This window comes from Zonotrichia albicollis, chromosome 4, assembly GCF_047830755.1.
Source record: "Zonotrichia albicollis isolate bZonAlb1 chromosome 4, bZonAlb1.hap1, whole genome shotgun sequence".
Lineage (NCBI taxonomy): Eukaryota > Metazoa > Chordata > Aves > Passeriformes > Passerellidae > Zonotrichia > Zonotrichia albicollis.
In genome coordinates this window covers 28,729,865-28,749,442 of record NC_133822.1, presented here as the reverse complement: position 1 = coordinate 28,749,442, position 19,578 = coordinate 28,729,865, and the positions used below count along the sequence as shown (strand labels likewise).

The following is a 19,578-nucleotide window of genomic DNA, read 5'->3' as shown; positions in this document are numbered from 1 at the left end:
AAAATGCTAATTGAAAGTTTGCTTTGGGTAGCTGAGCTCCTGGGGGTCTCCTGGGACCTCCTCTGATGGAGCAGACCTGCATTGGGAGTTAAATGTGACTGTGCTCCACAGGCACTCTCTTCTGGTTTTTACTGGGCTCTTGTACATAGCTGCTCTGCGTGTGAAGACTACAGGTATTGAAGTTGGAAGGGAGACGACCCACCTGGCATTGGTCAGCCATCGACTCCGATTTATTAATCAATCATGCACCTTTTATAACAGTGTTAATCAAGTTCATGCATATTGCAAAATCTGAGCTCACAATAGGTCAGAGATAACATACCAACCCCTCCTTATGTTTCCAATACCAAGATTTGGGTTCTCAAAATTATTCTTGCTTTCCCAAAACAGCCAAAGATAGAACATCCACTTGTTATGAGAAAGCTGCCTGAGAACTCTGATGTGCAAGGCTCTCAAGGCCTTCATGTTTGTCACTTTTACCTGTAATTAAAAACAACCTGAGAACCTCTGCTGTTCACAGAAGCAGGCTGTGAGAATCTGCTCCTCACAGCTGCCTTCTAAGCCATCCCTGAAAAAATCTCCAACATACAGGTGCTGTCAGTCTTGTTTTATTATTTCCCCTTCCATCTCCATGAAATCTTTATTGCAGACATGTGTCTTCTACTATGGTGTACCCAGCCTTTGACCGGGAATTTAACAGTTTCCCTGGTGAAATGCATGTCCTCCCCTTGTGTTTCTGCAGAAAGTTTGCCTGCTCCTTCTCCTGCCTCACTTCTCAGAGCTCCTCTCTTGCTCTCCCTGAGGTGCGCAAAACACCTGGCAGTATTATGATAAGACAAATCTCACTTGGCAGCTTCCAGTGATGATGTGCTGTGCACCTCCCTCTACCCTGCCTCCCAGTATCATCATGGAACTGCTCCAAATGCGGTGTTAAACTCGTCCTTTCGCCTGTCAAAATCCCTTGCAACAGAGCCATGGAGATGAAAACTAGCATTTTGAGCTTAATAAGAGGAAATTCCAGGCTGTGTACATCTATGAAACAGCACAGTGAGTAGGAGTTCTTCCCCTGACAAAGTGTGGGCTTGAGCTTGAGCACTTTGCTATTCAGATCTTTATCCTATATTTACTAAGAGTAAACCTTTCTTAGCCAGCTGCTTATGTCTCCCTAAATAGTCTCTCTGCTCTTGGGTAGCCTGTTTTCGAAGACTCTCTGTATTAGGTGTGAGAAGTAGTACTTTTCTAGGCCTGGAGCTGAGTAGACTCAGGTGGGGTAGCCAGGAGAGCCAAGAGCAGTGTAGTACAAGAGTGATCTGATGTGGAACCTTTGAAAAGACAATTTAGCAGTATCCAGGTAGTTTAGTAGCAGCTGACAGCAGCTGGAAACTCCGTGGGAATCCCCTGAATGGACATACCTCTTTGAAACAAACAGGTTGTTAAAATTACAGCTATTACAACTACTCAGTGCTTGGGAGGAACAATCCAAATTGCTGAAAAACCCTGGTTTTGGCCTGGTTTTGTAAGAAAGACTGTATTTTCACTATAAACAAAAATTAAAGATGACATGAGAAAAGAAACACACAGGAAGTAGTTAGCTGATGAGTTAACTCAATTAGCTAACTCAATTGTTTTCCTAATTTTTTTTGAATTGAGGTTGTTCAGCCTGGAGAAGGGAAGGTGCCAGGGAGACCTCATTTCAACCTTCCAGCTACATGTAAAAAGTAGCTGTCCCTATTTCTAAACACCCTTGGTGTTTAGAAATAGGGACAGCTACTTTTTACATGGGCAGGTAGTCATAGGACAAGGGGGTTATGTTTTAAACCAAAAGAGGAGAGATTTAGATATGATACTGGGAAGAAATCCTTTAATATGAGGGTGGAAGGCTCTGGTACAGGTTGGCAAGAGAAGCTGTGGCTGCTCCATCCTTGGAAATGTTCAAGGCCATGTTTTGCACAGGAGTTTTGAGTGACCTTGGATAGTGGAAGGTGCCCGTGCTGGGGGTTGTATCTGGGTGATCTTTGATGCCACTTCCAACCCAAACCATTCTGTGATGACAATACAATTCTGTGATGAAGGTGTATAAATGCTTCAGTTCTAACTCCAGAGCATGCGCTCCTTGCCTTCAGAGCAGGTGTTTTGTTTCACTTGACGTAAGGGAAAACAGAAGCTAAACCATCTTTCAGGCCAAGCGTGCCCTGGCCATGGAGCTAACTGGGACAATTAGTTCAGATGTAATTATGCCGTTACTGCTTTTACTTTCTGTGTGGGATCAGAAGTTGGTACTTGTGACTACAGAGCCACTCTAGCACAAGGAAATCACCGTAGAAGAAAAGAGAGGCAGCCACAACAGTTTGTCTCTTTCTCAGGTTTTTTCCAGGTAGGGATTGTGGGTCATGGTAGAAGACAGACAGGTAAAAGTGGTGAATCATATTCTTCTGTCCTTTTCACAGACATACCCCAAATGTGCATTCCCTAGTGCTTTGTCATGTCTGAACTTCAAATGCAATAGTGGATGGGAAATTCCACTATATCCTTTGGGAAACTGTCCAGCAATCCTGAGATGGCTTTTTTTTTCCTTTTCCCCTCCCTAAAAGAGTAGACTAAATGATGACATAGTTTCTCTCTAGTCTATAGATTAGTCCACACACACCAGAGCTACTCCTCTAAACCCATGTGGTTTACAGCCTTCAAATATCTTGTGTCTTGTGTCATGTTCTAGTTACCTGTTAATCTAATGTGTATGTTCCTATGTTTTGTTAATTAATTTCTGTGGTCATTTGCAATGAATTTCAGACCCACACAGAGATCTGCAAAGAGAGCCATCAGCTCCAAAGAACAGGCAAAATCAGAGAAAACTTTTAAACTTGGCTAGAAGAGGCCAGTAGTATTTGTCCACCTTGCCCGATGAAAATCAATGGAGATTTTTGAAAATTTTCATGTTCTCTGGATGCCTTCTGGTACCCCCTTTTGGGTGTGAGATAACCAGCCATGGCCACCACTTTCCATAAGTTGCCCTGTGGCTATTGCATAGAGCTCAGCATCTCTGCTCTTCGACCAAAGTCACTTTCTGCATTTGCATGTCAAACTAAAAAGACACCAGTGGGGTTATTTTGATATTACTCTCATCTTCAAGCATACATGTGGTTTTTGCCTATTCTCAGTCTTTGTGTTTGTTTCCCAGCTCTTATCACCCTCTAGGTATGTGGTGTGTGTTTTGGTTTTTATCAGCTGCAGTAGAAGCAGTGAATTAGATCCATGTATCATTGTGAAGTAGTAACAGAAAAATTCATTTTTCTTCAGCAGGATGTGTCACTAATGGAGTCTGAAGAAACCAGTGAGAGAGGTACCACTCCCCCAGGAGCCAGCAGCATCACTGGGGAAGCCTGGGATTCTTCAGCCGTGGCAGGAGAGTATCATGCCACTCATATAGCAGCCGAAATGAGCACCAGCCCATTTAACTCTGCAAAGGGACCAGAGCTCAACACACCCAAGGACTGCCTTGCTGCTCCAGGGAAAGCAGCAGAGATGCTGGGCAGACCTTCTGACTCTATGCAGAAAGTGCCAGCAGGACTGGAACAAGGCCAAAGGGATACAGAGCCTCAAAAGGGACTCTCAGAACTGGAAGGAGAAATGCTTTTAGAGGAGGGTGGACTGCATTATTCTCTGAAACTTAGGCAATTGGAACTGGTTGACCTGGAAAGCAACCAGGGCCTTTCCTCTCACAGCAGAGTCCCGGATGAGCCAGCCCGTGGCAGCCCAGTCCTGCAGGCTGTGAAGCTCAGCGCTGAGTTTCCTCAGTGCCAAGCAGAACTGCCTGTGCATGGCTTAGACCCTCAGGCCCAGGAAACGAAATCCCCTTTGACTGATGCCATTGCCTCTCAGAGGGACACACCTAAGTGCTTTTTGGTGTGTAAAACTGTTTCAGAAGGACATTATAAGGCTGAACCCTTTCTGGGTAACATCTTGAAGGACTCTTTGCAGGAGGTTGATGCTGGTGCAGAGCAGGAGCAAAGCACTAAAAAGTTGGCACCAGCACCTGATGAGCAGCCTACCTCAGAGGGAGCAGTAGAAGACACAGCTAAACCTTACACTTCTGAAAATGTTCAGGAAAGCTTAAGAGCACCCCAGGGTTTGGAAAAGAATACAGAATCTTCCTCTTTCCATCAGTTGACTTCCACCTTAACATGTGACAGCCAAATGAGTTCACTACAAGCAGAAGGAAACAACTCATCTGGTGAAACAGGGAATACCATGATGGTCAAAGACCAGGGAATGGTTCCTAAAAAGAACTCATCTGCTTCCAGATGCCTTCATCTCGAAGATGATCACAGAAAAATGGAGGGCAGACCTGCCCCTTCAGCAAAGAGTGCTTTTCAAGGAAAGAGTACTTCTAAAAGGACAGAGGAAGTGAATGCTTCACGGCATAAGAAGCCAGCTTGGGAGGAGGCAGTGTCTGGACTTCAACAAGAAGAGGAGGAGGAAGAGTGCAAAGAGCAGAATTTGCTGGAAGAAGGCAAACCTTTGGAACTCAAAGATCAGAAAAACAGGGAACAAAATGAGCAGGAACAACTGCCAAGGGAAGAGCTCAAACTGGGGGAAGAGCTGAAACTAGAGGCTTTATCATCAGCTTTTGGGTCAGAGATACCTTCTGTTCCCAGGCATAATGTGGATGTGTGTGGTTTGGAGTATGCTTCCTTGTCTGAGCAAACAGTATCAGTATTTCTTCCTGGGGAACCGGTCTCTGTGGAGCAGCATCCTGGTGAGGACGTGCTGCTGAAAGCTCATGTCACAGAAGCAGGTTCTGGATGTCAGCCACCTGCTGTCAGCCCTCTGTCCTCAAAAAACCAGAACCCAGGGGGGGAAACTCCATACACGTGCCATGTTTCTGACCAAGCAGAAGATCTGGAGGACTCTGGCCGCTTTTCCATCGGTGGTCAGGATATTGGAGAAGCTTACTGGGATGATAAGACACGACTGGGCAGGGAGAATGAGCACAGTGATGATCATGGAAAAGCTGTCCAGAGGTTTGATAAAAGAGATGCATCACTCTGTGGAGGGGTGATAGCACCTTTTAGCGCAGAGAACCCAGAGGCTCTTGTTCCAGCACACCCTTCATCTGGTATCAGTAACTTGGAGCCACGTGATCACATAGATCTTCATCCTATAACAGGAAAAGCTGAGCTTTGGGACTTCATTCCAGCTTCCCCCTCAGAGATCACCTCAGCAGTGTCAGCATCTGTTCCAGAGCAGGATGGTGGCAGAATAGCCTCTGTGACCTCTGAGCACTGTCCTGGCACCAGGCTGAACAAGCTGCCAGACTCTGCAGGGAAACCACCCAAACAAGCCGCTTCTGCACAAGAGTGGAACCCAACACCAGCAGAAACTGCTGTTGTAAGGACAGGTGCAAGGGAGGCCAAGACTTCCCATGAACTCCTTACTTCTGAGGAAAGCTATCATGAGGACCTTAGTGGCCCAACTTCTTTCTCTGTCACGTACACTAGCTCCTTTCCTCTACAGGGGGGCTTTCCTGGAGATAGGAGGTCTGTGGCTGGTATTGCAGGACCTCTGGAAGTATCCCAAACACCAGGAAGGACTTCCACTCCCCTGAACCACCCAGAGACAATTCAGCAAATCTCTCCCCAAAAAAGTGCCATTATACAAGGAAAAGAAATGGCAGCAGATGTGGATCGTAAAGCACAAGTGCCTTTATTTGATGAGCCTGACTGCAGTTTATACCAAAAAGAGCCTGGATCCAGAATTTCCAGTGTCCTGAGCGCCCTAACTTGGCCCTCCAAAGATGATTTGGTCCTTGCTGTGAACCAGCAAGGACAACCTCTGTCCCCTGTGTCCCACTCAAGCCTACCTCTGGGGTCTGAGCCTGATGCCAAACAGCTTCCTCATCCTCCTTCCCGTGTCCAAAGGCCCAGTCAAGCTCAGGCCCCTGCACTCCACACAAATCACCTTGTTTCACCTCCAGTCCCTGAAGGTCACCAGCTGCTGGCTCCTGGACTGCACTCCAGGCCCCTCCTCAGCTGTGGGATGGATGATGGTAAGCTGGGAGCCATTCACCCTGCTCCAAGCTGTCATCTCCGGACTGCCTCCTCTGCATTTGATACCAACTCTGTGGCCTCTGCTTCTGATGGAGAAAGTCTAGCAGAGAGAGATGACCTTGTTCCAGTGAGTGGAGTGTGGGATCTTGGTGACTCAGGTCCCCATGATACAGAGACTTCTGATGACTCAGGGGTCAGTTTGCTGACCAAAAGTTTTTTGGCTCTTGGAAACGAAATGTTGGTTGGCTGCTCTGACACCAGCCCTGAAACAGCAGATCACGACATGGATGTAGAGAGTGGAAAATCCTCACCTGACCACCCTTCTTGGCCCTCGTTGGAAGGCCTGATAACATCCCCAGACTCCAAAAGCAGAGAGTCTGCACAGCTCCTTCCAATGCTTGCATTCACCAATCCTATTCACTTCCTCCGGCTCAGCCCTCCATCACTGCTGACTACCAGAACAACCTGCCAGGACAAGGAGCTGCGATGGCAGCAGCCCACAGGTAGCTTTGGTGGGGACACAAAGAACATCCAGGCTCCACTGGCAGTCACAGAGAAAACAGAAGGTGAGAGGAGAGTCAGGCAAAGGCCGGAAGGAGGAGAACACCAGCCAAAGGAAGAAAAGGCCAAACATGCAACCTTGGAAAAATCATCAAGTTGGCCAGACAAAAAAACTATTGGGGTAGCTATGCAGGACCCAGCAGGCAATCAAGAAAGCCCAATAAAAAGCCGAGTAAAAACCAAGGACTGGCACCGTCAGGGCCTGAAGAGGATGTCAGTACCACCAGACATCTTGCAGCGTGAGTCCTCTCTTCCATTTCCCTTCCTTCTTCCCCCCTCCAACTTAGAACAGTTATCAAGACATAGGATTAAATTAAATAAACAGTATGATGGAGAAGCATGAGAGTAGAGACCTTAGCATGGCTCTTGTGCCTTTCAAGTGATATTCCTTGCTCCAGCCTTACAGCCGTCTCCTATCCTGCCCCAAGTTTCCCTTCCCAGCTGTCCCCTCTTTCCTCTCTGCTGTCCTCTGTATCCTGTTTGTTCCCTTGAGTGATGCATGCTTGAGGGATGCACTCTGGGGCTCAGTCTCCCCATGCCACACTAATTCCTGCTAAAATAAACTTATTTCATGGATCCCTGAGGCAGTAAAGAAGAGCCATGCACACACCCTCAGTAGCCCATATCTCTTATCAGTTGTTTATTTGCTGCCTCCCCTTATTTTGCAACTGGCACTTTTAGGTTCCCACTTGACCTTTTAAAAAAGATTATATTCTCGTGAGCGCAAGATTTAAGAGTACAGATAAGAAGCAAAGTTTGTCAAACCCAAGGTCTCAGCTTGCACAGAAGTCAAATCACTGATGTCACAAGTGGAAAATATGCATCTTCTGTAATACAGCTCATTCAGCAGTACTTGCTATCAGGATGTATATATGTTCTTTACTATACCTTACGTGAACTTTAAATAATTACTTCTTTTTAGCTCTTGCTTTAGTCTATTTTTGAAGCTCTGAAACATGCTGTATTTTTGGCACAGGGGAAAAGGAGAGGGGTATGGAAGGGTGTAAAAGGTTTGGAAGAACTCGAATCTCAAGATCTGTTAGTATGTTTGACCTGTAATTTCTTGATTCCAAATTTTAAAATATTCAAGGCAATAGTACTGTCTTTCCCCTTATCCATAACTGCAGCTCGGTCTTTGGACTTTCTTCCTTTTTCTGCTTCCAGTTATTTGAAATTTAGAATTTCTTCACACCTTATTTGATTAAATCTCTCACAAATCGAAAGGACTTCTCCATTTTTACACTTTGGCTCCACTGATCTGATACCTGGCCCTAGTAGCTGAAAGCGTTAGGACAGCACCAAACAAGGCACACAGGCAATGTCTTTACTTGCCTAACTGGAGAGGGAAGCTCTTAGAGTTACTGTTGCTGCCTAAAATATCAGCCTTTTTCTTTGTGTGAAAAGTAAATGTGGCTAACAGATGTAAAGTGTAAGTAATGTCAAGAATTATTAAAACTAGAATGTTTCTGACCCAGAAATAAATGCCACAAGGGCACCTGTACTCCAATTCAACACTGTCACTTAGGTGGGGCATAGTTAAGTGGTATCTGTGTGTCATTTGGATTGTAGATTAAGTCTTAAAATTGACTGATGTGTTTACTTTCCAATTGTCTTCTATGCAGAGGTTTCTTCTGTTCCTTCAGAGGAGGAAGCTCACCAGGCACACAGGGAACCACCAGTCATCTCAGAAACAGTTATAATGCGGTGAGTCTCTCAAAGATCCTTAGAATTTGCCCCAATCCCTGTGAAGCACAGAAACCTCCGTTGTTTTTGAGTTACCAAAGATGATGATAAGGAGTGGAAAACTTTAATTAAATGCCATAGGTCTGTGTTTCAGTCTATGCTCTCTTGAAGAGAACCCTACTGCAACAGAGGTATTTCTGTGCCTTCAGGACAGCCTTTCCATTAAGCCAGACTTTTCCCTTTGTGTCAAGTAAAGCTTGTGGAGCTTGAGCTTGTTGGAAAATAAGAGGTCCCTGTTGTGACAGAGCAGTTTCTAAGGTTTGGATAAGCCTTCTCTGGTGCTGTGCCCTTTGTTCACTCCGTGTTTTGAAATCTTTATTCCGTGGCAGAGAGAAGAAGTCTGCAGACACAACAGAGAACTTCAAGCGTCGGCACTCCAAACTGATCAACTCCTGTAAGTACCTCCTGCCTGAGGTGCTGTGGCAGTCCCCTCTCCACCAGCATCTTTCACCCTTGCAGTGAGCACAAAGGAGAGGGACTTCTGCCACGTGGTGGTTGTGAGGATGTAGTGATAGAGAGCAGGGAAGGCAGTACACTCTGGAATCCTGCAGTACACTCAGGCAGCTGAGGAGCTTTGCCTGAATTTGGTTGTCCCAGTCTGGGGCAGAGTTTTCTCCAGGTTGAAAGCAGAGGGTGAGTTGCTACTACAGAAAAGATAAATATATGTGTTTTTCTCCACAGCAAGATTACTGTATCAGGAGTACAGTGATGTGGCTCTGAACAAGGCCATCCAAAGCCAGAAGAGAGTGGATTATCCAGAGGATATAGAGTCAAGTTTACCAAGTTCCCCGAGGCTACGGAGGAAAGTGCTGTCTCCCCAGGACTCATATTTGCAACGTCTGTCAGTCTCATCTAATGCATCCCTCTGGCAGGACATCCCCATGGTACGGGGCAGCAGAATACTGCTCAACATGTCCCGTGAGGAGCAGAGGCTGCAAGAGGTATGGGGCAGATGTGGCAAAGTAAATGGGTGGTCTTGTAGTCAAGAAAGAGTCTCTGGAAGGAGGGTTAAAGCAGAGAGCAAAATCTGTGCTGTGGGAATGCAGGTAGTTGAGGCAGAGGTCACTTCTACTCCTGGAAGCAGCATGGGGTATGAAGCAGAGCAATGCTGAAGTGCTGAATTTTAGAGAAAAGCAGCACTGACTCTGCACAGACTCTGCACAGACTCTGCACTGTATAAATAACTCCAAGTAAACAGACATGGGGAAAAGTGGGAACATGATAAGGAGTTTTGAGTATGCTCAATGAAAAAGGGTGTGTAAAAGTAGAAGACTTGCAGCATTCTCCCATACATAAGCTTGTGAGAAATGCTAATAAAACCACAGTAAATTCTGTTTTCTGTAGTAGAATATGAGTTTAGCAAATTGACCTGTGTGAGTTTAGCAAATTGACCTGTGTGAGCTGCAGGGCTGAGAGGAAACTGGGAGATGTATGGATTCAGCACAATGGTACAGAGAAACTGGGTAAAGAAAATGAGAGGATCTGAGAAGTGGACAGGAGGACTCAGAGAAAGAGGTGAAAACAACAGTATGGGAAAAGGTGTGTGGTACAGATGCTGGACTTTATGGGAGCTTATGAAAGTGGTGTTGAGGGGAAATAAAAAGTAAAATGAGAGCAAGTAGCTATTTTTAAGTCATAACACAAGTCTGTTTCTTAAAGAAAGTCTGTAAGTGCATGCTTGCCCTTCCTTTCTAAAGCCTCTCTTCTGTAATTACACACTCCTTGCAAGATGTGCTGGGAGGTTTTCCTGCTTTGCCTCGTTTCCTCTCTGTAAGATTCCTCACAGACTTGCACAGTGTACTGATGTTGTGCTCCCTTGTTTTCTCTCCCAAGGCCAAGTTTGAGCTGATAATATCTGAGGCTTCCTACCTGCGCAGTTTGAACGTGGCAGTGGATCACTTCCAGCGCTCGGCAGAGCTCCAGGCGATGCTCACCAACCAGGAGCGCCAGTGGCTCTTCTCCCGCCTCTCCGATGTGCGTGATGTCAGTGCCAGGTGAGACGTGGCCCTTTGCTTCCAGGTCTAACATGGTGCTTCCATCAGGAACATTTCTCACTCCTCTTCTGCACTGTTCAGTGCAGATACAGCACCTAGTGATGACACACCAGCACTGCCTGGAAAGGAATATTCACCTTTTTAGGTGACAAGGCAGTGTGAATTCTGGTGTTAAATCCCAGATATTACGGCTGAGTTGAGCACAGAGCTCACTGCAGGGGATCAAAATGGTAATGTAGCCTTGTGCTACTGCTTTCAACTACAATTAAACTTGACTAACTAGAGTTCAACCCAAACCAGCTCCTGCCCAATACAAGACAAAAGGGGCAGCTGCATGATCCCTGATGAAAAGTGGGGTAAAAAAGGAAAAACAGTAAGTTACAACCATCACCTGACAGAAACTAATGTGAATCAATAGAGCATAATTCATGAAATGTGGACATGACCCCACATGCCAGGAATTCTGTATGTTGTAGGATTCTGTTTTGCTTTTCCTCCTGCAAGGCTTGATTACATAAATTACTAAGCTGGTAAGGTTTGCTGCTACCTTTTCCATTTCTATTCGCAAGATTGTTCTGGCGAGGTCTTAGTTTTCAGTTGTTTCCTGACTATGCCTGTAGAAGCATGACCTCTCAGGAATAGAAGTCTTTTGCCTCTGCTTTTTCTTTGCTCATACAAAGCCTATATTGTCATTATCCAGACATTACACTCTCTCTAGACCTAAAGAGCCGTTTTGTGCTTGTGTGGGCTGTCAAGGTTTTAGAAGACTAAACGACACTGATATTTCCCTCTCATTTCTTGGCACCACATGCATGTGCTGCAGTTTCCTCTTTGACTTGGAGGAAAAATTTGAAGAGGACATGTTCACCTTCCGTGTGTGTGACGTGGCTCTGAAGCATGCCCCCGACTTCCGCCGGGTGTATCTGCCATATGTGACAAACCAGACATATCAGGAGCAAACCTTCCAGAGATTACTGTAAGTTTTTCACATTTGCTGCACCCTTCTCCCCCTTCCATGAATAGCTTCCTGCTCTTTCAAATGATGGGCAATACTGCAGGAAAAGGCTGTTGAGCAGTGCTCTTGCTACACCCCCCAGAAGAACCTTTCTCAGTTCAATGGCATTTGGGACAGTAGGACAGAGCTCCTGCAGGCTTCTCTCCCATATCATTGGATGGAGAAATAATGTGTAATATCTGATCTTGTTGCAGGCTGTTCTCTGTCTGCCCTCTACTGAAGAGAGCAAAAATGACCATCCTGAATTATGGTTTTCAGTCTTGATCACTGAGAACCAGAGTGCAAACTACCACTGTCCCCATGAAAGCAGCACTGCTAATAGAGGGAGTTGAAATGTAGATGTTACTTCTGGCTTTTACTCTAGAGAGCTGTGGAAAGAGGATAGAGATAATAACAGCTGTACTGTCATCCTGTAGCTGTTAGAAACCCATAGTTGCTCTTCAGCAGCAGAGTGGTGAAGTTTCTTGACATTTCTTGCCCCAGGGACAAAACCTGACTGTTGGGAGTACTCCAGCATTCCCTGAAATCTGATACTAGGAAGGTTATTTATTTACTCTGATGCCTGGATGTCTTTTTTTTCTTTGCCGCTCCCACAGAAATGGAAATGCAGGGTTCCAGCAAGTCCTGGAGAGACTGGAAAGTGATCCAGTGTGCCAGCGCCTCTCGCTTAAATCCTTCCTCATCCTCCCCTTCCAGCGCATCACTCGACTCAAACTCCTCCTACAGGTAACTGTGGTGATTCTCTGCCTTCCCTCAAGTTTCCCTCGAGCTGTGTTTGGAAGCAGCTGAGGGAGTTGGGAAAGGGGCTCAGCCTGGAGAAAAGGAGGCTCAGGGGGGACCTTGTGTCTCTGCACAACTCCCTGACAGGAGGGTGTAGGTGGCAGGAGGTTAGGCTCTGCTCCCAGGGAACAAGTGACAGGGCAAGAGGAAAAGGCCTCAAGCTGTATTAGGGAAGGTTCAGGTTGGACATCAGGAGGAATTTCTTCCTAGAATGAGTTTGGAGGCGTTGGGTTGAGGGCTGCCTGGGGACCTGATGCAGTCCTCATCCCTGGAGGTGTTCAGGAAATGATGGATGTGGCACTGCGTGAGGCATTGCTATTTGTGAATCATTTAGGGCTTTGTTGTGACACTACTTTAATTGTACCCCAAGAAAGAATTAATGGAGTCTTCTCAGAAAATGCTGATTTTCATTTCATTGAACTTTCTGGCTTTCTGCTAGGAAAACAAAGCAAGGGTTCCTTGGCTGCCCTCTGGAAGGCAGTCTGTGTCTATGCTTTGCCTGCAATTTTGACTAATAAAGAGCCATCCAGACAGGGAACCAGCCAGTCCCTAAAGAATTAATTTTGAGTTCTTTCTATGAATTTCTTCTTTTTGATTATTTGAGCTTCTTTTTACCAGGAGAAAACAACAAGTCTATTCTGTTCATACATCCATTTGTGGTTTAGCTAGTGGTTGCTTCCTATGCCATATAACTTCTATGTGACAATTAATACAATTTAGATTTACAGGAATTACTGGTCAGTATGACTTAACAGTGACATTCTGCATCTCAGTTTTTTGGCTTTCTGTCTCCACATGTCATCAGCTACTTCTGCTTTACTTTTTATTGTACTCTTCAGTGGTGGTAATGTCCACCTTTCCCTGTTTGCATCATGAAAATCATCTTTTCTCACACAGAATATCCTGAAAAGAACTCGGCCTGGGTCTGTGGAGGAAGTGCAAGCAACGCAGGCCTATGATGCACTTGAAAAGGTAAAAGTGCCTACCCTTTCTGCAGCCTTACCTTTGTCTCTAATTAATCAACTCCCACCCTTGTCCCTGCAAGAAAATCTTGCTTTAAAAAAACCCACAGCATTACTCTGTTGCATCCCTTCCTCTTATCCTGTTTATTATAGAGTCAAGGTTTAAAGTTTTCTAGGACAAATGGTTATCCGAAATTTGTACAGCTTCATAAGGTGGATTGTTCTGTCTAGTGATGATTTGACTTTCCAAAGGAGAGCCACCAGGATGGTGAAGGGCCTGGAGGTGAAAACAAAAGGAGTGGCTGATGTCTGTTCAGCTGGAGGAGACTGAGACCAGATCTCACAGCAGTTCTACAGCTTCATCATAAGGGGAAGAGGAGAGGCAGGCCCTGATCTCTGCTCTGTATGACCAAGGACAGGACCCAAGGGAATGGCTGGAGCTATGTCAGGGGAGGGTTAGGTTGGATATCAGGCAAAGGTTCCTCCCCCACAGAGTCATGGGGCACTGAACAGGGTCCCCAGGGAATGGTCACAGCCCCAAGGCTGCCAGAGCTCCAAGAACATTTGGACAATGCACTCAGGCACAGGGTGAGATTATTGGAGTGTTTGTGCAGGGCCAGGAGTTGGGCTCAATGATCCTCGTGTGCCTCTTCTAACTGAGAGTATTCTCTGATTGTAATATATACTTTTTTTGCAGGAGGATGCCTAAGGAACTGTCACTTATGCTGACACCCGAGGGGCTCCTGGGAGTAGTACTGATCCCACCATGCAGTTCTGCTCCCACCTCACTGCTTATCTATTTTCCTCTGCAGCTCATCAAGGATTGCAATGAGAATGTCCAGCGCATGAAGAGCACGGAAGAGCTGATCTACCTCAGCCAGAAGATTGAATTCGAGTGTAAGGTGAGCTCACCCATTCCCTGGGCCTTACTCTAGTCTCATGTATTTTCTGTCTTTCCCCACAAAACCACTTTTTGTTCTCCTCTCAGAGAGAACACAGAGCTGTTGAACCAGAGCATCCTCTGCAGGCCACCTCTTCATCAGTGCTTCCCTTGACAATCATTCATGTCAGCCTTCTTATGAAGGTGCCTGCCATGACTTACACCTCTCCAGCTGGAGAACTGAAAGCACAATTCCTCAAGAGAAAGGCAAAAATGCAAATCCAAAACTCACAGGGACCCTTCTTCTTGTGCATATATATTTATTTTTTGTCTTGCAGATATTCCCACTCATCTCACAGTCGAGGCGACTTGTGAAATGTGGTGAGTTGACAGCACTGGACTTCAACAACCTGAGTCCAAAATGGAAAGTCACAACCCGGCCCATCTACCTGCACCTTTTCAATGACTGTCTGCTCCTGTCTCGGCCCAAGGAGTGAGTGCTTCAACACAATTCTTGCTGCCCCTTCTAAAATACCTGTCTCTTTTGGGGTCTGTGCTTTGGTGACAGAGTCCTTTCCCTCTGCCTGCCAGCAAGTGGCAGTCTTTGTCAAGTCACTCTCCTGTCCCGACTTGATGTAAGTATCATGAAAGTATGTGGAAATTGATAGTCCCAGTGCTTAATTACATATTGTAATACAAAAACCTATCTTGTGGTCCCTAGCAAAACACTTTGATTCTGCCTTTGCATCTCTACAATGTGAAATACTTGAACAATAACCACTTATTCTAGTTTTACTTGGTAAATAATTTCTTCCTAAAGCACAGTATGAGGACTAGTGAATGTGCAAATCACTGGTTTGTCAAGAGAGTTGTTGGTTAGTTGTGTTGGGGTTTTGAGGGTGGTGGGTTTGTTTTTAAGCTGTAAGCTACCAAAAAAAATCTGACAGGACAGAGCTTAGTATTTCTACCCTTTTCATTAAATCTCTTCTCTCTTTTCTTTGGTCTTCTGAGACTTCTAACAAGAGCACTGCTTAGGATGTGTGAAGCAGATGAAGACTTACTAAAAGCTTTTTGCTTTCCTGCAGACTATGTGACTCACTATGTAACCCTCATCGCCTTAAAACTCTCACCTTGTTTTGTTCCTCCTGTTGACCTGCAGGGGTGGACGTTTCGTTGTGTTTGACCACGCTGCTTTCTCATACGTGCGTGGCGAGAAGTGCGAGATGAAACTCCACGGGGCAAACAAGAATCTGTTCCGTCTCTTTCTTCTTCAGAATAACCAGGGGAAAAGAGTGGAGTTCTTGTTCCGGACAGAGACACAGTAAGAACTCAAGTTTACCTGTGGTATATCCTGTTACCATGGCCAGACACCTCCTGGTAGCCTGATGATTGTCCCTCAGCTATTCAAATGCTGAAATACCAAATGTAGCTTCTAAGCAGAAGTCTTGAAAAGCATTCTCTTGCTATAATTATTTCCTTGTGAAACACCTGCCCCTCTCTCATCATAGCTGCACATACAGGACTACCACATTATGTCATACCATCAGCCTCCAAAAATGGGAACTTTTGCCTTTTCCCACCTCCTTTCTCAGCTTCCCTTTGTGTGAGCAAACACCCCTCCATCTCACCCCATTTCAGTCACCAGACTGTCATCCCTGACACTGAATGCTGATACCTATTCTGTGCTGTTTTCCAGCAGTGAGAAGCTGAGGTGGATCTCTGCTTTGGCACCTCCCCGGGGAGAACTGGACCTCCTGGAATGCCCTGGTGAGACTGCTCTACTGCTACAGCAAGGGGGCTGGGCTGGCTCGCAGGAGTCACAGGCACTGTTAGGTGGGATACCCCAGAAGGATTCCAAAGCAGAATACTTGGGGTTTTGTAGTAAAGAACATACTCATGGGCTTTCCCTCAGTGCTGGGTGCTGCCAGTTATTGTACATGTTTTAATGTGTCATTTTAGATGAAGACCTGCAACGTCCCTTCCAGTTCTCAGCTTTTTATTTGGGCAGCTCCTTATTCTCCACCTCCTCCGGAGCTGATTTTTAGGTTTACTGTTGCTTTCCGAGATATCAATGTGATCTTTCCTCCCCTTCAGATGCACCACAAGTTCAGTGCATAAAGACTTACAAGGCTCGGGAAAATGATGAGCTGGCTTTGGAGAAGGCAGATATCATCATGGTTATGCAGTACAGCAATGACGGTGAGCAGAATGAGCAGTGCCTGTCTTAAACTGTAGGATTGAGAGGGCAGAGGGATTCTTCGTCTTCTTCAGTATGCTTTATTTGGAAGCTGAAAGAGAATCTTCTCCTTTGCTCTTAGGGTCTTTTTGGATGGGGCTTTTTTATGGGAAACAATGAAAAAAACATGTGACTTTTGCCTCATGTTGTGCTTTTCCCCACACCACAGGGTGGATAGAAGGAGTAAAACTCTCAGATCGGGAGAGAGGCTGGTTCCCCTCGGAACACGTGGAAAACATCTCCAGCAAACACGTGCGGCAGAAGAACCTGAAGGAGGAGCAACGGGTGAAGAATGCCAAGCAGCAGGTCTTCTGCAAGAAATAAGGCTCTGTTTGGACCTGTACAGTCTCCCTGCCATGGGGAAACCATGGCTTTTCTATCGTGCCTCAGAAGAAATGCCTTTGTGAAGAGCATAATACAAAGCACTTTGACAGGACCAGGTGCTTTTTGCCAAAGAAAGTGGGAATTCAATCACGAAAAACTTCCTCTGTGTCAGCAAAACTACAGCAGCAAGAGGAAGGATAAAGGTTGCATGTATTTCTTGCTTTGTGGTAGCAGGGAGGGACTTAAATCAGACAGAGGTCTGGGGTCTGGACTTCTGAAAACATATTCCTGGTTTTGCCACTGACAAGTTGTGGGACTTTATGAAAGTCACTTCAGAGTTCTGCCTCAGTTTTGCCATCTGCAAAATGGGGGTAAACTTACCTACCTCACTGCATGTTGTGAGGCTAAATTCACTAGTATTAGCAGCCTGAGAGCTTCAAGTTCCTGAGAAGGAAGGTGCTAAGTGCAAAGCACAACAGAGCTGAAGAGAATATTCCATTTGAATATCCTCTGGATACCTGCATGGTGTTGATCTCCATAGTGTAATTTCCATTTAGGGCAATTTATGTTTTAGATCATGCAAGTCTACAGGGGTTTAGATAGGCAAATAACAGCATTTGGGTACAACAGCATTGTACCCAAATGCTGTTAAGAGTCCTTGACAGCATTACAAAATCCATTAGAATTAAGCAGTTTTCAGAAGCCACAATGATGATTTCCCCCACATAAGAAGTATCATGCTGAGAAATCTGCTTCCAAAAGGTCATCTCTCTTCTAAACAAGCATCCCACCAAGCCATTTGAACTGACCTTTTTTTTACTCGGTCTCCCCTTGGAAGATCAGTGACTTTTGACAAAGATTTATATTTTGTGTTGGTAAATGCCCTGTACAAAATAACCAGGACTAGGCACATGCAATGAAGTGGCACTTTACTGCTGCTCTTACTCTGATTGCTGATGTGGTATTGCATGCACCATTTTGCACACTTATGGAGAACACTGAGATATTTAGCCCCTGTAGATAAAGGCAAAATGTTCACCAGGGTCTTTGTTCTTTTTAAGGACTCTGGTTTTAAGTCCAGTTTACATGCATTTGTGCAGAACCTGTCTGTTTGAGGATATGCCTTCAAGTGTAAAATACTGTTTTTGTGTTAAAGTGTTCAGTTCAGTCAATGCAAGACCAAGTTTAAGAATCTGTACACCAAAGAAAGCCACGTGTAGCCTCTTGCGTTTAATATATTTGAAGAATTAGTTACCTTTGTATCTCCAGCTTTCTGTCTCTGTAACATTCTGCCTTTAAATCCCATTTACATTGTATCTAGAATAGCTTATTATGGCCTATTTATATCAATAATTTTTGCTGGATTAAAAGAAAACTTGCTTTTAGTCCTAATAAACTCATGCACTTCTCCAGTTAAAAAGCTTTCTGCTTGCCTTGTTATTTAGGTTTTCCTCTCAAATGTAAGTAATTCAATTTACTGAATATACATGCAGTATTTTTTTGCTATAATTTTCCTTTCTAAGTGACTGTTAAGTACAAACAGTTCTCTTTAGCAGAGGCAGTGATGAAAGCTGGGTTTATCCAGCCTTAAGGTTCTTCAGTGTTATCCCCAGCCCTAGAGAGCTGATGTTGCAGCTCTTCCACAGTGGTGTTAGTCATCCATAACTGAAGGTAAGCTGAAGGGATGAACTAAGAAAATGGGAGTTCAGCCCACTAGAGCAGAAGGACAGGACCCAGTTATTCAACTTTTAGTCTATGGTCAGACAACAATCTGCTAACACATTTCCCCCAGAAGGACTGTAGCTGTTCCCAAGCTAAGAGCCAAAGCAGAGCTCTACCTCAGACTCACACAAGAAGGGTTATAATCCTCCACAAGACCCAGAATATTCAGATATCCCAAACGCCTGCTTGTCCCAAGCTGTCATGAATTTATGCAGTTCCAAGTCCCCAGGATTGTCAGTGTCTCAGGTGGGACATAAAATGTTGCCATGGGATCACTTCTGCTGTGTAAGGTCACCTCACACAGGCAGTCAAGGCATTCCACATCCACTTCAGCTTCATCCAGGAGGAGCCAGCCATATATATTCCCATTCTAAATTAGAAGTCATCTTGTTCAACACCTCAGGTTCTTTACTCTTTCAAACTCTGCTCTGGAAAGCAAGCAGGCAGATTGTTCATTACAGCCTCCCAAAGTGGTTTCTGTGCTTAAGTCCATATGTTGTTAAAATTCCACTTGACATAGGAAACTTCAAGGGTACTGTTGTCATAATTGACAGCACTTCTGTACTCTTTCTAACTAGTTGGATCACAGGTTAACTTGTCCCTGTCACAGCCTTTATTTCCTGATGTCAGGCCTTTATATGTTGAGGAGCATTTAAAGGTCAGCTTTCACTTCTAAGAACAAGTGCTTATACCCTGGGTTACTTTGATTTCTTACATTTCAGACAGGCCTCAACTTCTCACTATTTAGTTAAACTTTTAGCCCCAGCACCATCCTGCCACCAAAATCCATAAACAAATCTACACTGAAACTGATTGATATATCTTTGATTTGTACAAACTTAATCAAACTAGTACAATAACCCTCCCAACTGCACATTCACAATACAGGAATCAAGTTAATGGAATGCTTACTGTATCCTATGACAGTCTAAATTGTGCCAAAATTTCTCCCCACATTATCTAATATGGATTACCTGATTTACCAGAAAATCAGTAATAAACAGAAGCATAGGGTATGTCATGCAAATCCCAACACTTTCCTGCTACTCACAAAGATACTGTGCTGGGTGGCACTGTATCTTCCCCGGGAACCTGTGGAGACTGACACAAAGTGTATCTGGACAAAACAAATTCAGGATTTCTGAAAAAAAGAAATAATTAAAGACGACACTCAGGGCAGTTACACTATTTTCTTTTTGTGAAAAGGACAGCAATGAAATACAAGCATGAGCTGCCTTTAAAAAGTTTTGTTGAGAAGCTGAGAAGTCAGGGTGTATGTCTGAAAACCAAATTTTATGACTGCTGACATTTTCC

General features: G+C 44.9%; 1 protein-coding gene across 10 annotated transcripts in view; it reads left to right on the top strand.

Annotated features, from left to right (window-relative positions):
* ARHGEF5 (Rho guanine nucleotide exchange factor 5) overlaps positions 1–17,962 on the top strand; it is a 33,788-nt gene extending 15,826 nt beyond the window's left edge. For 7 of the 10 annotated variants that reach the window (XM_074539264.1, XM_026796662.2, XM_026796661.2 and 4 more), the window contains 14 exons: positions 3,298–6,847; positions 8,231–8,312; positions 8,681–8,745; positions 9,033–9,292; positions 10,185–10,345; positions 11,169–11,321; positions 11,957–12,086; positions 13,038–13,112; positions 13,915–14,004; positions 14,321–14,475; positions 15,142–15,303; positions 15,679–15,749; positions 16,077–16,181; positions 16,388–17,962. In XM_074539264.1, the coding sequence (XP_074395365.1) occupies positions 3,313–6,847; positions 8,231–8,312; positions 8,681–8,745; positions 9,033–9,292; positions 10,185–10,345; positions 11,169–11,321; positions 11,957–12,086; positions 13,038–13,112; positions 13,915–14,004; positions 14,321–14,475; positions 15,142–15,303; positions 15,679–15,749; positions 16,077–16,181; positions 16,388–16,542 (5,199 nt within the window). In that variant the 5' untranslated portion in view covers positions 3,298–3,312 and the 3' untranslated portion in view covers positions 16,543–17,962. The remainder of the gene's footprint in view (positions 1–3,297; positions 6,848–8,230; positions 8,313–8,680; positions 8,746–9,032; positions 9,293–10,184; positions 10,346–11,168; positions 11,322–11,956; positions 12,087–13,037; positions 13,113–13,914; positions 14,005–14,320; positions 14,476–15,141; positions 15,304–15,678; positions 15,750–16,076; positions 16,182–16,387) is intronic. The other 3 variants (XM_074539263.1, XM_026796664.2, XM_026796660.2) reach the window with 1 other exon arrangement.
* The last annotated feature ends 1,616 nt before the right edge of the window (positions 17,963–19,578 follow it).